The sequence below is a fragment of the Hoplias malabaricus genome, chromosome 18 (assembly GCF_029633855.1).
Source record: "Hoplias malabaricus isolate fHopMal1 chromosome 18, fHopMal1.hap1, whole genome shotgun sequence".
NCBI classification, from domain to species: Eukaryota; Metazoa; Chordata; class Actinopteri; order Characiformes; family Erythrinidae; genus Hoplias; species Hoplias malabaricus.
Genome location: NC_089817.1, coordinates 26941305 through 26959322, shown reverse-complemented (window position 1 = coordinate 26959322; position 18018 = coordinate 26941305). Strand labels below are relative to the sequence as shown.

Here is an 18018-nt window from a genome sequence, read left to right as displayed (position 1 = left end):
ATCAGCGTCCAGTTATTAACGTACTGGTTTCCAAATGTATACAGTAGACCTCGACTAGGTGACGATTCTGTCTTTAGTGCTGAAGGACTATTGATTAATTAATGACAATAAACTATATATTTTTAAGGCTGTAGTGGCAGTATACAACATGCACAGCTAATCCAGCTAATATTGTGATAGCTTCACAGGATTAAGCTACTCTAATTGTTTCCCCGTGTTCTCCCTGTGTCTGCGTGGGTTTCCTCCGGGTGACTGTCTGTGAGGAGTGTGGTGCGTTCTCCCTGTGTCTGTGTGGGTTTCCTCCGGGTGACTCTCTGTGAGGAGTGTGGTGTGTTCTCCCTGTGTCTGTGTGGGTTTCCTCCAGGTGACTGTCTGTGAGGAGTGTGGTGCGTTCTCCCTGTGTCTGTGTGGGTTTCCTCCGGGTGACTCTCTGTGAGGAGTGTGGTGTGTTCTCTCTGTGTCTGTGTGGGTTTCCTCCGGGTGCTCCAGTTTCCCCCCACAGTCCAAAAACACACGTTGGTAGGTAGATTGGCAACTCAAAAGTGTCCGTAGGTGTGAGTGTGTGTTGCCCTGTGAAGGACTGGCGCCCCCTCCAGGGTGTATTCCCGCCTTGCGCCCAGGGATTCCAGGTAGGCTCTGGACCCACCGCGACCCTGAAATGGATAAGGGTTACAGTTCCCTGCAATGTCAGTTTATTCATTTCACAGAGTGATGTAAGGGTGTTTACAGCATAAGAAAATATGACTCGGAATTTGTCATTCTTCCTGCAGCCAGTTCTAAAGCAGTGTGTCTTACATGTTCCGATTAATTACTTCGAGGGACGTAGATGTAGACTGTAAAGTGCTACTTAGACTCCATGAGGTTTGGATAAATTACATGTTATTTAAATTAAATTTCCCCGTCATCATATAACGCTTTCGTAACAATGTAGTGCAGTAGAATGTATTATATTTGTTAGCTACATGAGCCTCTAAAATCTTAAAGAATCAGACTTTCAACACCAACTATATCCTGGTAGATTTGTGTCCAAAAAAATAAATAAATCAATCAATAAATAAAGACTGTGCCTCAGATTATTTTCTTTCTGTTGCGGAGAGTTTACATTGTTCTGGATGAGCATGGGTTACTTCACCTTTACAACTCACTGTCAAACCCTACTTATGTCTTAACTGATCTTTGGGGAAAAGGCAGGACTGAGTTTATTTGCTTTTTGACAAGCTTCAGCTTTAAATATTAAACAGTCAATCACTTAGTAGCTTGTCACAACATTTGCTCAGTCTCTTCTCGCATCTCTTTGCCAGCATTTACAATTATGGAGCTCTTTCTCTGCTAATCAGGCTGAAAGCTGAAAGGCAGCTGCCGGTGGGAGACTTGAAGAACATTCAGATGGATATGGAGGGGTGGAAGAGGCATGCGGAGAGCTTAGCTTTCTCTCTCTTTCTCTCTCTGTGTTTGTGCCTGTCTTTAGGGGTCAGAATAGCAGCCTCTCACAGACCCCACTCTCACCCCCCCCCCCCATCCCACCCCAAGGCCTCTCTGGCCTCCTTTCAGAGAGCCGCCCTCCCTCCCCTGTGCGTGAGTGGGACAGCGGGGTCCGGGGGGGCGGGGCCTTAGCCCTAGCTGCAGGGATCCGCTGCTCCTTTCATTGTCCTCTCCGCAAGAGGTGTCCGGCCAGAGTGGGATGGCCCAAACACTGCTTGTGTGTGTGTGTTTGTGTGAGGCTGTGGGTGTGTGTGAGAGAGAGAGAGAGAGCAAGAGAATGTGAGAGTCTCTCGCCCTCCTCCTCTCTCTCTTTCACTCACTCTCTCTCTCTCTCTCTCTCTCTCTCTCTCTCCTCCATCCCCAGCCGGGCCATCAGCGTGGAGTAGCAGTCGAGACATCACAGTGTGTGTGTGGCGGGCAGACTTTTAGAGGCTGGCAGACTCACACACTCATGCCCCAGGCGGCTGAAGGCTTAGTGATGGCCGGCAGGCTGCGGGGCCACAGGAAAGTGCCTCCATGGGGTAGAAGCTGCTGGACCCTGGTGCTGCTCGTGTTGGGACTGAGCTCAATAAACTCTGCTAACGGTGAGTGCAAGAAATAACTTTTTCCACGTTCTTTCCGCTTGTTTCCTCTCTTTCTCTCCACAGGTTTGTTGATGTTTCTTTCAATACGTAGCAATGCCTTTCGGATTCTAAAACGCACCAGCTGTATTTCACATGTCCTGATGTGACTTAGATGTCCACCATCACAACATTTACACAACATACAGGCACCAGACCACATAGCAACTTTACCCGCTCGGCCGAAAGTGCGTCCGTAGTGTCTAGAGCGTCCAGAGGCTTTGTCAGCGAGAGGCGGTTCAGGGCTTCGGGGCTTTAGAAGCCGGTTCTATTTTTTGCATGCCAGTATTTATGTCAGGTCAGAGCTGTTGCGATGGGAATCTTCAACTTGTGACCATGGAGAGCAGCCGCTTCCTCCCCCTCGCGCTCCGTGGTTTGAATTCTTGTCGCACAGATGCCAAACTCGTATCGCTGTTTGTTCCACGAGTGATCCGCAGTCGTCCTGAAGACCGTGCAGTCAGCTACGATCACAGCTTGGTTGATTCAACAGCCCCATTCAACACATTTGGGAGAAAGTGTCAAACAACCAAGTAAAAAATGAGTCTGCGGACCCGGCAGCTCGCGCTCGCAGCCCTGTGTTTTGGTTAAGAGCTTTTTACTGACTGGTGTGGCATTTGGCACGGCCTTTGAAGACGGAGTAAAACCGATCAGTTGTCAGACACTTGTTAAACACACAGTTGGGCAGCGAGCTGTAAAAATTCATCCTCCTCCTCCTCCTCCTCCTCCTCCACCAGTGCCACGCACAAACGGAGCTGAAGGTCCAGCCAACACATGCACGCTTCCACACCTCGAATAACTGGGGTTCTGCGTGTGACGTTCAGAGAGTGCATCAGAAATATCCCGCAGCTGGTGGCGTTTTAGGACGGGCTTTTTCAGCTGCCCTCGCTGTTCTTCTGGTCCACAGCGCTGAAATAACCCTAACTTTGAAGTGATGTTGTTCCTCTGCTTCCTCAGAGCATAGCCTTGCTCAGTTGGGGCACGTCAAAAATTTGGGTACATTCCATTTCTCTTTTATTGATGTTTTCACACACTTTCAGCAGTGAACAGTTACAACATTTCAATCTTAGAACAGCTATGAAACACAGAATGGATTTCCTGCTCCTGAAAAAGCTTCGATTTTGGAGATCAACGTTGATTTGTTTGAACGGTGACGTTTCGCTTTTAAATTCTGTGATAAACAGAACAGAAATTTCACAATAAAAGTCTTTCAGCTGTTGGAAATATTGTGACGAATGCCCACTTAACTGAAGCAGCCCTCAGCCACCGTCCATAGCTTTGTTGTATATTTCTTTTCTGCCGTGAAGAGGTTGTGTCAGGTCAGTTTCAGCAGGAGTGTTGTTTAGGTTCAGGGTTTGATCAGAGGTGTGTCTGTTCGGCGTGACAAACTGACCATGTAAGTGGCCTGTGTTTCTATTAAGGATTTGCCACATTTTTTAGGTCCCTAAGCACCGCAAACAAATCAGATGTTGTTTTGGTTCGTGTCACAGCGCTGTATATTGCATCTAATGGAAGCCGCATTCCTTCATCCTCTTTCAGTTTGTTACATCATGTCGGAGGCGGTCTGACCTACACAGTGATGCTTAACAGCGCACGCAGACAGTAATCACGCGTTTGAGTTATTTTACGCTTGGCAGACTGATAGGGCAGAAAATTGGAGCCTGCAGTGTTTTACCAAACAGCCAAGGGCAGCAGGCGCAGATAAGTGAAAGCAAACAGCCAGCGTTTGTGCCCAGACTACACACATCTGTGTGGAAGAGCTCTTGCTAATGAGTTTCCCAACTGTGGCCTGAATCAACTCAGCTTCTGCTCTGAAGTTTGGAGATAGTTGCTGAAATTTTCCAAGCACACGCCAAAAAAAAAGTGTTGTTTTGCTGTAGGAGCTTATACCAGGTGTAAGTTCTTAGCTGTTACACCTCTACACCTCTTAGATCGGCCCTGTTTTGCGTTGTGTCAGACTTTCCTAATAAACAGACCCAATGAATGTCAGACTTCTGTTTACATTGTTAGTCTTTCTCCCGTAAACCTGCCCTTTCACAGATTCATGGTTTTGTTTCAGAGAGTGATGAGGTCAGATTGAACGCAGCCTGGCATTGTTTTGACTTTATAACTTGTATTTTCAGTTAATTAGCGTCTAGTGAATCAAGAATAAACCCCGCCCACTGCTGACCTCTGACCCGAACAAGCTGCTCTGAAAGGTGATGGAACAAATGGTTGGACAGAGGTGTCCGAACAGCTCCAGGAACTTTCAGGAAGTCCTACGAGACGCAGCAGCTGAAAGCACAGAGGGAAAGGTGTAGTTTAACGTTTGTTCACAGGGCTTCACAGTTTACCCTCATCTTCTCGTCTTAATCTACAGAAGGTTGGAAAACCCGGCTTTTGTTGTTGTTGTTGTTGTTGTAAAACATTAAGAAGAACAAATCATAAATCAGGGCATGGTGGTACAGCAGGTAGGGGTCGCAGTCACACAGCTCCAGGGACGTGGAGGTTGTGGGTTCGATTCCCGCTCTGGGTGACTGTCTGTGAGGAGTGTGCTGTGTTCTCCCTGTGTCTGCGTGGGTTTCCTCCGGGTGACTGTCTGTGAGGAGTGTGGTGTGTTCTCCTTGTGTCCGCGTGGGTTTCCTCAGGGTGACACAAGTCTGCGTGGGTTTCCTCCGGGTGACTGTCTGTGAGGAGCTTGTGTGTTCTCCCTGTGTCTGCATGGGTTTCTTCTGGGTGACTGTCTGTGAGGAGCTTGTGTGTTTTCCGTGTCTGTGTGGGTTTCCTCCGGGTGCTCCGGTTTCCTCCCACAGTCCAAAAACACACGTTGGTAGGTGGATTGATGACTCAAAAGTGTCCGTAGGTGTGAATGTGTGTGAGTTAATGTGTGTGTGTGTGTGTCTGTGTTGCCCTGTGAAGGACTGGCGCCCCCTCCAGGGTGTATTCCCGCCTTGCGCCCAATGATTCCAGGTAGGCTCTGGACCCACCGCGACCCTGAACTGGATAAGGGTTACAGATAATGAATGAATGAATGAATGAAATCATAAATTATAAAGTGTGCTTTAACTTTTACTCAAGCCACATTTAGTGTTTTATTTCTTCGAAGCTGTTAATTCAGCGAGAAATATATATCTTTAAGAGTTGATGTGCAGAAGGTCTTCTCTGTGGACGATTTACTGCCATTTACTCACACAGTTCAGCGAGTGGATGTTGACTAGCGATGTTCAATCTTATCTACTACAGCATTCATCCATTCATTCATCCATTCATTGTCTGAAACCACGTAATCAGTTCAGGGTCGCGGTGGGTCCGGAGCCTACCCGGAATCACTGGGCGCAAGGCAGGAACACACCCTGGAGAGGGCCTACAACAGCATGTTATTGCAAAATCTCAATGCCATTTTTTGCTTCTGATATTGCTGTTAAAATTGAAGCTTAGAAACCCTTTTAAGAACTTTTCTCCAAACGTCTGTTCTGTTGTGTAGTTTCTCTCTCATTGTCTTTGAGTTTTAGCTCATTTGGACCTCCCCACCCCCAACTGGTGAAAGCCATGTTTTTGCAGTGGAAGGAGTCAGGGGCTACTGACACACCTCTTAACACTCCAGACCTCTAACACACACACACACACACACACACACACACCATCGCTCCAAAACAAACTAGTTCAAGTTCAGTCATGTTTCCTTAGTTTCAATAACCCTTTCAGTGGGACAGATCAGAAAGTCCCGTTTCCAAAGCCTTTCCCTTATCATCACCAGACAGCTGTCAGGATTCTGTTCCCACACTCAGACATTACAGTTGAGGGTAGGTCTGTTGATATTAAAAATATTAGTCAAATTGAACAATCTTTGATTAGGGCTGAGCTGCTTGTGGAACAATGCCTAATTACTGTTTTCTGGACTTTTAACAGAGCTTTATTTTAACTGGAGTAGGGTTAAAGGGCGGAGAGCAGGGTAGGTCATGGTTGTGATGTCACAGCACTTGGGCGTTTGATTGCTTTGGCTTGAAAATGACTCTTGTTTCATTAACTGACATTTAAAGTTGCTGCAAGCTACCATTTTTGAGATAAAATCATATGCATGACGAAAGGCTTCACGCCTGGAAGAGCTCTTTGTTTCCAGACACCAGCATTGTTATAAAATAGGAGGCAGAGGAGAGAAGTCTATTTTTTATCGCTGTTTAGACTCAGTAGAATGGGCAAGGTCATTTCAGTCTGCCTCTTATCTGCCTCTGACCTTCAGTGTGGGAATGCACAGCGAACTCCCTGAGGAGCTCACATACTCCTACTGGAGCGCTCAAGGTGACATTCCTCAGTATTCCACAGTAGCTACATGGTGCACATTAGGGGTAAATCCCGGAGGTGTTGGACCCATCATCTGTAGCCAGGAGCAGAAACTCTGGTTTTTAGCCGTTCTCTAAAGGCAGGTCAGTCCTAAAGTCTCTGCACTACATGTTAGAAGCAGCGTCAAATCAGAACAACTCATTTTATCCCATGTTTTCTGACGTAGGAAGCCCACAAAATAGGAATGGGTGGATTGGTAGGACCCTGATAGACACAGTAATGCTCATATGCACTGAACAAGTGGTACTGAATAGTAGCTATTAGCTATTAGCTCTTAGCTATTAGCTGTATTTCAACTACCACTGGAAATCATGCTTTAACTTGTACGTCTCTGGTTGCTTGTCGTTCTTTGTAAATCTAAACATTGCTGTTTGTGTGTGTGTGTGTGTGTGTGAGAGAGAGAGAGAGAGAGAGAGAGAGAGAGTGTGAGTCTGTACGTGAAATGTCAAGGAGAGTAAAGACATCACACTCGGAATAAGGTGCTGACAGCTCCTCTCTCCCTGAACAGCTTGCCGTGTTGATATTTAATTGTTTCAGAGATGGAGGCTCTCCCTCCTCGCGCTCTTCCACATGCCACTCAATTTTTGCACATTAAGAAAAACCTGCTGTGACTTTTTCCGTTCTTCTCGCCTTCTTTAACACGTTCCCACTTTCAGACAGAGCGCTCGTTTGTATATGACTTATCTTCTGAGGCATTGCTGAGAATCACGTCATCCTCCTCCTTCACTTCACTCCACAGATGTTTTCAAGGCCGAAGGAGGCTTGCCAAAGTCGACAGGCGGAGGGTTTTCCTTTGTAACACTCTTGTAGGACAAATCCAAAGCTCTGTGGAGCTTCGGTGGATTTGCCCGCTGAACGGTACTTACAGAGATCAGAAGCATCAGATATACACATTTTTTCCCCATGTTCTAAATGGAGTCAACACGCCAAGATCGCAGTGTGAGAGCAGCCGAGATAGTTGGTGTCTGATGGTTTTGTGCTTGAGATACGAGGCTAATGTAGCTGTAATGAAAGCCTCTATCCACTTATTAGCAATTACCAGGCTAGTGGTGGGACCTAACCACTAATTAGCATTGTGCAAACTGCTACACACACACACACACTAACCTCAAACCACAACAAGTTGTTAAATCTCCAGCAGAGTTGTTTATGTGAGGTCTGACACTGCAAAACACTGTTATCTATGAAATTGGACAGACGGACTTCTTTTGTCTGTGTTTACAGTGTCAGAAACTGCGCAGGCAAGTCTTTTTGAGGTTCTATGACAATGTGACTTGTTTTCACTATGAAAACAAGTGGCAGCCCATTTTCATTCCTGGCTGGCATTGCATCCACAGCAAAAAAATAAAAAAGAGGAAAGCTGCAGACACCAAAACACTGGATATTGGACTTGATTTCAACCCAATACACTATTTATATAATTCAGAGAATGTTGTCTCACAGAGAATGCTAGCTGATAGACACAGTAATGCTCATATGCACTGAACAAGTGATACTGAATATTAGCTATTAGCTCTTAGCTATTAGCTGTATTTCAACTCCTACTGGAAATCATGCTTTAACTTGTACGTCTCTGGTTGCTTGTCGTTCTTTGTAAATCTAAACATTGCTGTTTGTGTGTGTGTGTGTGTGAGAGAGAGAGAGAGAGTGAGTCTGTACGTGAAATATCAAGGAGAGTAAAGACATCACACTTGGAATAAGGTGCTGTTTGTGTGCTGGAAAAAGGTCCGGTGCTTGTATGCAGCCCTGGCTCTGTAAACGTGTGTCCATCTGAATTGGCTCCATCTGAGGCATTTGGACACTGGAGATACCTCCAAACTTTGACAAGTATGAAAAAAGACGTGGACGTTGTTCTTTTTCTGCTCCCTAGCTGGATAATGTTGATTTATTTTTACTCTTTCAGACGCATCACATACATAAGGAGGAACTAACTACCGCTAGTTTCTGTGGTAATTCAAACATGTGGACAAGTCAGCTTCTCACTCACAAACACACCATCCCACTTTGCTGTGAGAACCTCAGACTACATGAGGGTGGTCCTCGGCGTGCAAGGAAGGAAGGGCTTGGGAAGTGCAGCAGCAGGGGATCAGCGGGAGAGATGTGGGCAGTGGTGGGAGAGCAGTGAAAGGCCCGGTCCAGCCGGAAGGCTTCCTGACAGGACATGGATCAAGTTCCCACAAACAGAACCTGATCTGCTGCTCCGATGCTTGGGCCCCTGCACCTGTGGCCCGCAGAGGACATCGAGGGGGGCTTCAGCTTCCTTGAGCCAACACTCTTACCAGCAGGGCGAAGATGATTACACTTCAAATCAAGAGTTCACGTGCACACACGTTATAGGACAGGAGGAAGGACATTGTGAGAGTTCTTGAGCAGCCCAAAGCCTGAGAACTTGTTGCTCTTGGGTCTGGACTCGTGTTTACGGTCGCGGTGAATCCAGAGCATACTCGGAATCTCAGGGTGCTAGTCCAGAACAGTACAGTAGCAGGTTTTGCGACAGGCAGGATTTGAGTGTGTTCAACCAGCTCAGCTCAACAGCCGTGTTTTGATATCAATGGTTTTTTTAAGTGCAGTATATGAGGCATTCCTCTAGGATTTCCCATCATCCATTAAGTTAAAACGTCTAAAGTTTAAAGGGAGGTTTGCATGATATAAGTCAGTCAGTGCCAGTCAGAAAATGAGTTTACACCGATTCCACAAGCTGTTAGTGCTGTAAGTCAGAGTGCTGTGAACAGACACATATCTAAATTATATATAAGCCCATTGTACTTGCCGTTTTAAGCATTTACGCTTAAGACTTTCAGTCGAAGATCAGGTGAGCGACCTCTGCAGCCCCTGAAGTTTAGCAGTATGTGAATGAAGGGTTCAGAATGGAGGTGTTTCTTAGAGATTTTAGAGATCTGTTTATCGAGCTGAAGAAAAGAAGGGCACCTAATTACCACCTTCCCTTAAAGGAAATGCCAAGTGCAGAAAGTGCGTAAACACTCGAATGGAGCCGACGTGGGCAAACGTGACATTTGAATTTGACTAAAGCAAATAGCAGAGGGCAAACAAAGCGTGTGATGCAGTTATCGAAGCTGAAGTGTTTGAGTAATAAATGTAATGTAGGCTCACACTCACTTTTCATACAATAACCTCTGTCCCACACACAGCCGTATACACACACACACACACACACACACACACACACACATATGACAGACAAGGGACAGGTGGGGGCCGATCTTGGCACTTTATGAAACGAGGGGCTTTATCCGGGATCCCTCTGGTATTGTATTCGTGAGAGAGAGTGTGTGTGTGTGTGTGTTTGTGTGTGTGTGTGTGTGTGTGTGTGTGTGTGTGTGTGTGTGTGTGTGTGTGTGTTTGTGTGTGTGTGTGTTCGCCTGCGTGAGAGAGAAACGGCAGGCCTGTGGATGGAGGCAAGGCAGAGGGTCTCTTTGTGTCTAAACATGGTGTGGAAGAAACACTGGGCAGCTGTACTTGGGGCCAGTCATGGAGCTGGGGGGAAATTGCTGGACACTCTGCACCTCATCACATGCTCCTGTCCCAGTCCACCGTCAGACAACTTTTCTTTTTTTTCTTATTTGTCCTCAGAGCCCATTATAGAACGGTATAGAACAGTAGCTCAAATATCAAAGCGCAGTCTAAGATGGACGGCCTTTTTTGTCACTCATTATCCACTTTATGGGCAGCTCGGACCCTCTGTGCAGCAACATCCGTTTATTTTCAGTCACGATGCACTGGAACAGAATTATCCATCGGTCAGTGTCAGGAAACCAGACATTAACATGTAAGCTCCAACCATTCATATTCGTATTTAATCTGTCCACACTTTGCCTGTATTACAGCGTCTTTCAGGAGACTAGCTTTCAGTTCCTTAGAGGCATCAATGGACCAGAGCCTACCCAGAATCACTGGGCGCAAGGAGCAGGCACCAATGCTTCACAGAGCAACACACACCCACACATTCACTCACATACTCAAACCTGTGGACACTTTTGTGTCTCCAATCCACTTACCAACGTGTGTTATTGGACCGTGGGAGGAAACCGGAGCACCCGGAGGAAACCCACGCAGACACAGGGAGAACACACCACACTCCTCACAGACAGTCACCCGGAGGAAACCCACGCAGACACAGGGAGAACACACCACACTCCTCACAGACAGTCACCCGGAGGAAACCCACGCAGACACAGGGAGAACACACCACACTCCTCACAGACAGTCACCTGGAAGAAATCCATGCAGACACAGGGAGAACACACCACACTCCTCACAGACAGTCACCTGGAAGAAATCCATGAAGACACAGGGAGAACACACCACACTCCTCACAGACAGTCACCTGGAAGAAACCCACGCAGACACAGGGAGAACACACCACACTCCTCACAGACAGTCACCCGGAGGAAACCCACGCAGACACAGAGAGAACACACCACACTCCTCACAGACAGTCACCCGGAGGAAACCCACGCAGACACAGAGAGAACACACCACACTCCTCACAGACAGTCACCTGGAGGAAACCCACGCAGACACAGGGAGAACACGGATTTGAACAAATTGAACTGATTTATTAAATTTAATTTAAACACTAGAATTTTAAACACTAGAAGTTCTATCATAAAAATATGTATGAAATATGAAAATAATCTAACTTCAAGGTACACAGCTGGACATATACGCAAACTGTATTAGTTTATTAACGTGTGTACACTCTCAGAAATAGACAGTCTCCGAAATACAGGGTTGGGATTATTATTCACTAAAGGTACAAACAGTGTAAATGTACCTTAAACAAACAAAAAATATCCTGGAAAAAAGTCATGGAGATGAAATGAGGCGTATGAAATCCACACAATGTAATAATATTCAAATATAATAGAATATGGCACCGAATTAAAGGTACTGTATGTGCCCTTGAGGGTACCACCACGGAGACCTTTTCTCTGGGAGTGTACTGGACATTGTTTTCTGAGAGTATCTAGTGTGTGTTTGTCTTCACTCAGTGGAAGGATGGACACACAACTGCGGGTTGTTTTTAGATCCTGATTGTCTTCTGTCTCTCACAAAGCATTAAATAGTGCTGTTTATCTGATGGTGACTCTTGTGGTGGTCTCATTTTCTTGAAAAGCTAGTCTCCAGTCGGCTAAGAAATGTAAGATAAGGCTGCTTATGGCACTGGTGTTCATGGCTCATGTAGCCTTGAGTTGTTCCTCTTAGGGCAGAGTGACCCACCACCCGATAAACATCCAGCTAAGAGCAGTTCCGTGGTCAGAAACGTACTGTTAATGAAGGCCTAGTCAATGGCTAATGCTAACTCATTTTTCCTGTGCACCTGAAATAAATGACTGACCTTATCGGTTTGTCTGAAATGGCGGCATCCCTAACCTACTCACCCTACTTGACCCCTTGACTGTGTGCAGATATCCCAAATCAGTTTTCAGCTCATGTTTACGGACACAAGGCTCTTTGTTATGGTCGGGAATAGAGCACAGGAAGTAGAGGCCTGTAAATAAATAAAAGATCGAGTCCAAGGAGTCAAGAGTTATCAGTCTCTGTCTCCGAAAACACCTGCTCCCCTTCTAACCTTTGAGGAGGGAGCACAGACCGCTGCTTTGTCCAGCTCCGCCGCTGCGCTGCTCCAAATTAGGCCACCCCTCTTTATCAGATGGACTTTTGCGAGGGCCTTTGAAGTGCAATCAGATGGCGCAGGTGTTTCTCAGGTAAATGAGCTGGCGGCCAGCGGGCCACGATGACCGCGGCCAAGTTCTCCCTCCGGCTCCAGCTGCTTGGCCATGATAAGACGCTCCCGCCCGTCCGCTTCGCTTTGAATGGGAAATGGAAAAGTGTCCAGCAGATTATTTTACTGAGATGCAAAGCGGAATGCTAAGCAGGGTCCGCCCGGGTCCGACAGAGCGGGCAAGGTCCGGGCTGCCGCAGCGACGGCAGGTTTAAACAGGTACAGGTGTCAAAGACGGATGGGTTTACTGCCGCAAATGGAAATAGCGTGTGATTAATCTTTATTTAGACAGCCGGGAATAAAGTGAAACCATACGCTAAGTGTTTCCATTACATTTGAGTCACAGAGTTGGCACGGAGTCATGGCCAGAGAGTTAGCAGCCTAAGTGATACCAAAGAGATTTTTAAGGCACTTAGCGATGCGTGTAAACCTGAGCAGTTTATTGGAGAAAAATCAAGTGGACACACCGGCTGTGCATGCAGGCCTCGGCTTGGTTGCGCCGTCCAGGAGGCAGCGAGAGTGTTTGTGGAAGGGACTAACCTCTCAGATTGGTTTAGACATGTTGATAGAATGCGATCGTTGTGTGAAACCCCCTCGTAGACTCAGAAGTATGAATACTGTCAGGTTCCAGTTGAGGAGCGCTTGAATGTATTTTATGAGACAGCCTCCAGGCTCACTGTGTGTGTAAATCATTCTGGAAATATTGGATCCAGCAACAACAGCATTGATAATAATACTCCTGCTACTTTTCTAACTACAGTTTAACTTATTTTTATAAAACACACATATTTAGTAAACAATGATAATAATACTAATTGTGGCACTAGGGGCAGCATGGTGGCGCAGCAGGTCGTGTCGCAGTCACACTGCTCCAGGTGAGCCCCCCCGGGTGAGGAGTGTGTTGTGTTCTCCCTGTGTCTGCGTGGGTCTCCTCCGGGTGACTGTCTGTGAGGAGTGTGGTGTGTTCTCCCTGTGTCTGCGTGGGTTCCCTCCTGGTGACTGTCTGTGAGGAGTGTGTTGTGTTCTCCCTGTGTCTGCGTGGGTGTCCTCCTGGTGACTGTCTGTGAGGAGTGTGGTGTGTTCTCCCTGTGTCTGCGTGGGTGTCCTCCGCTTGACTGTCTGTGAGGAGTGTGGTGTGTTCTCCCTGTGTCTGCGTGGGTTTCCTCCGGGTGACTGTCTGTAAGGAGTGTGTTGTGTTCACCCTGTATCGGCGTGGGTTTCCTCCGGGTGCTCCTGTTTCCTCCCACAGTCCAAAAACACACGTTGGGAGGTAGACTGGTGACTCAAAAGTGTGTGAGTGAATGTATAGGTGTGTGTCGCCCTGTGAAGGACTGGCGCCCCCTCCAGGGTGTGTTCCTGTCTTGCACCCAGTGATTCCATGTAGGCTCCGGACCCACCGCGATCCTGAACTGGATAAACGGTTACAGACAGTGAATAAATGTGGCACTGCTGCGCTGTAGGTGGGGTCCTCCAGGGGCCTGTGGTCATGGGTTCACACCCTGTCTGCCTCCCTGTGCCTGAGTGGGTCTGTGTGTGTGTGTGTGTGTGTGTGTGTGTGTGTGTGTGTGTGTGTGTGAGTGACCGGGTGAATAATACATAAAAAAAGAAATAGATTAGTCGTATAGTAATATAACAGTAACAACTAAGAGGTGGCACTAACCACATCTAAATTACAAAAGCTGCAGTTCTCATTTCTCATCTGCACTTCATCCCTTCATCGTTTAATGACCACGTCTCTGTTCAGTTGATTCAGATGTGTTTGGTGGGGGTGGGTGTTAAATCATGCGGTTGCGGGGTCCCCCCAGGACGGAGACAGCGAGAGACAAGACAGAGGAGATTGATGGAGCCTAACATTGCTTTTCTGTGCGTGCGTTTGAGGGACTCCCTTGATGTGAAGAGCATAAATCCGTCAGCCATCGGTCACGGGGGCTACGGGATCCAGGCTCTTCGTGAGCGCGCCGGGGTCAGGCGAAGGCAGCAAATGTGGAACAGATTGGTGGCGCTCTCCATCACCACGGACGGCCGCTCTGGGAGAGGGAGGGCCGTCTCAGTGTGGAGATCACTCCGCAGACAGTGGGAAGATGGATAGATGCTCACCACTTTGTCACGCTGTCCCAGGCTTTAGCCTCTGTTTGTTGGCGTAGCGGCGAGAACTTTGAAGTGGATGGGTGTGTGGGGGGGGGGGCTGGGAGTGAGGACGGGTGACGGATGAATCCGTCTCAACTCCGGGGTGAAGGCAGCAGGGTCAGAACTCTTCTAAAGATGGCCAGATTTCCTCTCAGCACCTGGACAACTCTGTCTGTCCTCTCTTTTCTCTCTGCTTCTGTAGGAAGTCTCACTTAAAGTCTGTTCCACACATTATGATGGAGACCACATTCATGCTCATGCACATTCAGTGGGTTCAGATCATAGTGATTTATGATCAAAGTGAGTATTGAATTGAATTATGATTTAAAAGCAGAGAACAGATCTGCTGTGCCATAACTCTTTAATCTCTGCGCTCTTTCTTGAGCTTCTTCAGCCTGTAACGAACCTTTTGGGTTTCTATTTATGTTGGTGGGAGTGTGTTGAACTGTATCACATGTGGTTCGTGAACAGGAAACAGTTCTTTGTTGGTGGGAAAGCACTATCAGGCACCCACCTCAGTCTTGGTCCCCTGCGATGACAATAGTTTGTACATTTGTGAAGCACAGACAATGCAAAATTCATCATCAGAGTTTGAAACATAGTTCCAAAAGTTAAAACAACTTTGCTGTACTTTAAATAACTGATTTATAAGTTTAAATCAGAGTAAACAAACAAGCTCACTATAAACACTTAGATGTGCATTAGGTAAATTTGGGTGTTTGATCATGGGACTCCCTCTAGAGTAATTCATTTTTACAGCACTGTACTGAAATCAAGCGTGGCACGGTGGCGCAGCAGGTAGTGTCACAGTCACAAAGGGGCCTGGAGCTTGTGGGTTCGATTCACGCTCTGGGTGACTGTCTGTGAGGAGTGTGGTGTGTTCTCTCTGTGTCTGCGTGGGTTTCCTCCGGGTGACTGTCTGTGAGGAGTGTGGTGTGTTCTCTCTGTGTCTGCGTGGGTTTCCTCCGGGTGACTGTCTGTGAGGAGTGTGGTGTGTTCTCTCTGTGTCTGCGTAGGTTTCCTCCGGGTGCTCCGGTTTCCTCCCACAGTCTAAAAACACACGTTGGTAGGTAGATTGGCAACTCAGAAGTGTCCGTAGGTGTGAGTGTGTGAGTGAATGTGTGTCTGTGTTGCCCTGTGAACGACTGGCGCCCCCTCCAGGGTGCATTCCCGCCTTGCGCCCGATGATTCCAGGTAGGGTCTGGACCCACTGCGACCCTGGACTGGATAAGGGTTACAGATAAAGAATGAATGAATAAATGTACTGAAATCATTGGGAGGGAGTGGTTTCCAGCCCTCATCCAAAATTTACATAGTGCAGTTTCTGCTCTGCTGAGGCCAGAGTAGCAACGGCAGAGGCTCAGTGCTCCCTATTACAGGTCAGTGAAACATAACAATGATTTCCAAGCTGTAATTTTAAAGTAAAAATTGTATGTAGTGTTCCTTTAACTCCATGAAGTTGAAACATGATAAACATACCCCTTCCACATAGACCGTGAACAGCGTACAGTTCAAAGATATAGAAATGGAAACAAATTGTTTTCTATCGTGAGAGAAGCAGTAACAAAAGGCATGTTTTCAGAGCTTTTTCCTTTTGAGAAATGGGCAAACCATAAAGCTGCCACACTCCGAATTAACAACACAATGAGACTTGCTCAATCTCCCACTCCCCATCAGCAGGCTCCATTAACAGAATTGTGAGTGAGTTGAATGGGTCGAATTGCGACCTCTGATGTTCAGACAAAGCAACTGCATTATTAAAAGGCATAAAAAAACGTAGTGCAACTCCACGATGCACAATCCTCACATTTTTGCATCGACATGCATCTAGTCACAATGTTTCATTACAGCCCTAGTGATCAGTTCCAGGTCACACTTGCTGCCCCCGCTCTCCTTCTCAGCAAAAAAATATGCATCAATTAAAGCTGCAAAGGCTTGTTTTGTGGAGGTGCTGTTTTTTTGTTGTTTTTTTTTTTATGGCAAGATGCTCGGTTCAATAACGCTAATGGGGTATAATCTTCCATTACGTGTAAGCTACATTAGCCTAATAGCTCAGTACAGGACTAAAGGAGTCAACTCCAGGGCCTTGGCTGACTGACTACAGCTGGGGAAAGGATTTGTTCTCACAACTGTTCATTTATTGGGGCTGGGTTTACGCTGTGGTGCTGCTTCACTGAGAATGTGCTGCTTTTGCGTTAGCTGTTTGTGTTTTTGTTTGTAGAGAGAATGGGGATCAATTAAAGCCGCAAGCCCTAATGGGTTTAATGGACAAAACTCCTGCAGTTTCCCTTGAGCAGACACTCACTGAGACACAGTCTGCTGTAGTTCAGAAAGCTACAGGGATGCAGTTTTAGGAGAGTGGTGGTGGTGGGGGGGGAGTTCAGATACTTATTTTCAGCATTCTGTGGTGATATCGGTCAGCAACAGTGTATAGGTTGATCTACAGTGTGTGTGTGTGTGGGGGGGGTTCACACAGGTCCCAGCAGTGAGTCAGGTTTCTCTCTCTGACCTCGCAGGTTTGTCATCACTGATCTCAAGCTCTGGCAGCGTTGTGTGTGAGAGGAAGAGCTGGTGAACAGATTGAAAGTTGCTGTCTCAGCTCTGGGGTGGAGAGTGGGTGACAGAGATTGGCCTCGGACTCCGTCTGTCCACGCAACAGTTTGTTTTCTGCTGCCGGTCAGTTGCCGTTTTGAGATTGGCTCAAGACAAATTTTCAGCAGCAGCTTGACCTTCATAGGTTTGCAGTCACTGGGATCAGTTTAGGGGGCACTGTGCTTTACGAGCGTTATGACATAACTGAGCATATATATCATATATACATATGATTACGTATGTCTAACAAAAACATGAGGTCCTTGATTTCTAGATTAGTTTCGGATTCATAAAACAAAGTTGCTCTGGTCGTCTTCATTCATAGAAGTCAATGTAAGGGAAAGTCATTTTGGAGCATTTCTGTTGGTCCATTCATCATGAAATTTTCACACGTGTTAGATATATATAATATTAAAAAGTATACTTTACTCCTCCGGGTGACTGTCTGTGAGGAGTGTGGTGTGTTCTCCTTGTGTCCGCGTGGGTTTCCTCCGGGTGACTGTCTGTGAGGAGTGTGGTGTGTTCTCTCTGTGTCTGCGTGGGTTTCCTCCGGGTGACTGTCTGTGAGGAGTGTGGTGTGTTCTCCCTGTGTCTGCGTGGGTGTCCTCAGGGTGACTGTCTGTGAGGAGTGTGGTGTGTTCTCTCTGTGTCTGCGTGGGTTTCCTCCGGGTGACTGTCTGTGAGGAGTGTGGTGTGTTCTCTCTGTGTCTGCGTGGGTTTCCTCCGGGTGACTGTCTGTGAGGAGTGTGGTGTGTTCTCTCTGTGTCTGCGTGGGTTTCCTCCGGGTGACTGTCTGTGAGGAGTGTGGTGTGTTCTCTCTGTGTCTGCGTGGGTTTCCTCCAGGTGACTGTCTGTGAGGAGTGTGGTGTGTTCTCTCTGTGTCTGCGTGGGTTTCCTCCGGGTGACTGTCTGTGAGGAGTGTGGTGTGTTCTCCCTGTGTCTGCGTGGGTGTCCTCAGGGTGACTGTCTGTGAGGAGTGTGGTGTGTTCTCCCTGTGTCTGTGTGGGTTTCCTCCAGGGGCTCTGATTTCCTCCCACGGTCGCAAAATAACACACGTTGGTGGGTGGATTTGTGTTGTGAGTGTGTGAGTGAATGTGTGTGTCGCCCTGTAAAGGACTGGCGCCCCCTCCAGGG

At 47.2% G+C, this 18018-nt stretch overlaps 1 protein-coding gene across 4 annotated transcripts in view; it reads left to right on the top strand.

Moving 5' to 3' along the window:
• The window catches only part of bmpr1bb (bone morphogenetic protein receptor, type IBb), a 124430-nt gene that overhangs the window by 83888 nt on the left and 22524 nt on the right, over positions 1 to 18018 (top strand). For all 4 annotated transcript variants that reach the window (XM_066650587.1, XM_066650589.1, XM_066650588.1 and 1 more), the window contains exon 4: positions 1847 to 2066. In XM_066650587.1, coding sequence (XP_066506684.1) covers positions 1847 to 2066 — 220 coding nt within the window. The remainder of the gene's footprint in view (positions 1 to 1846; positions 2067 to 18018) is intronic.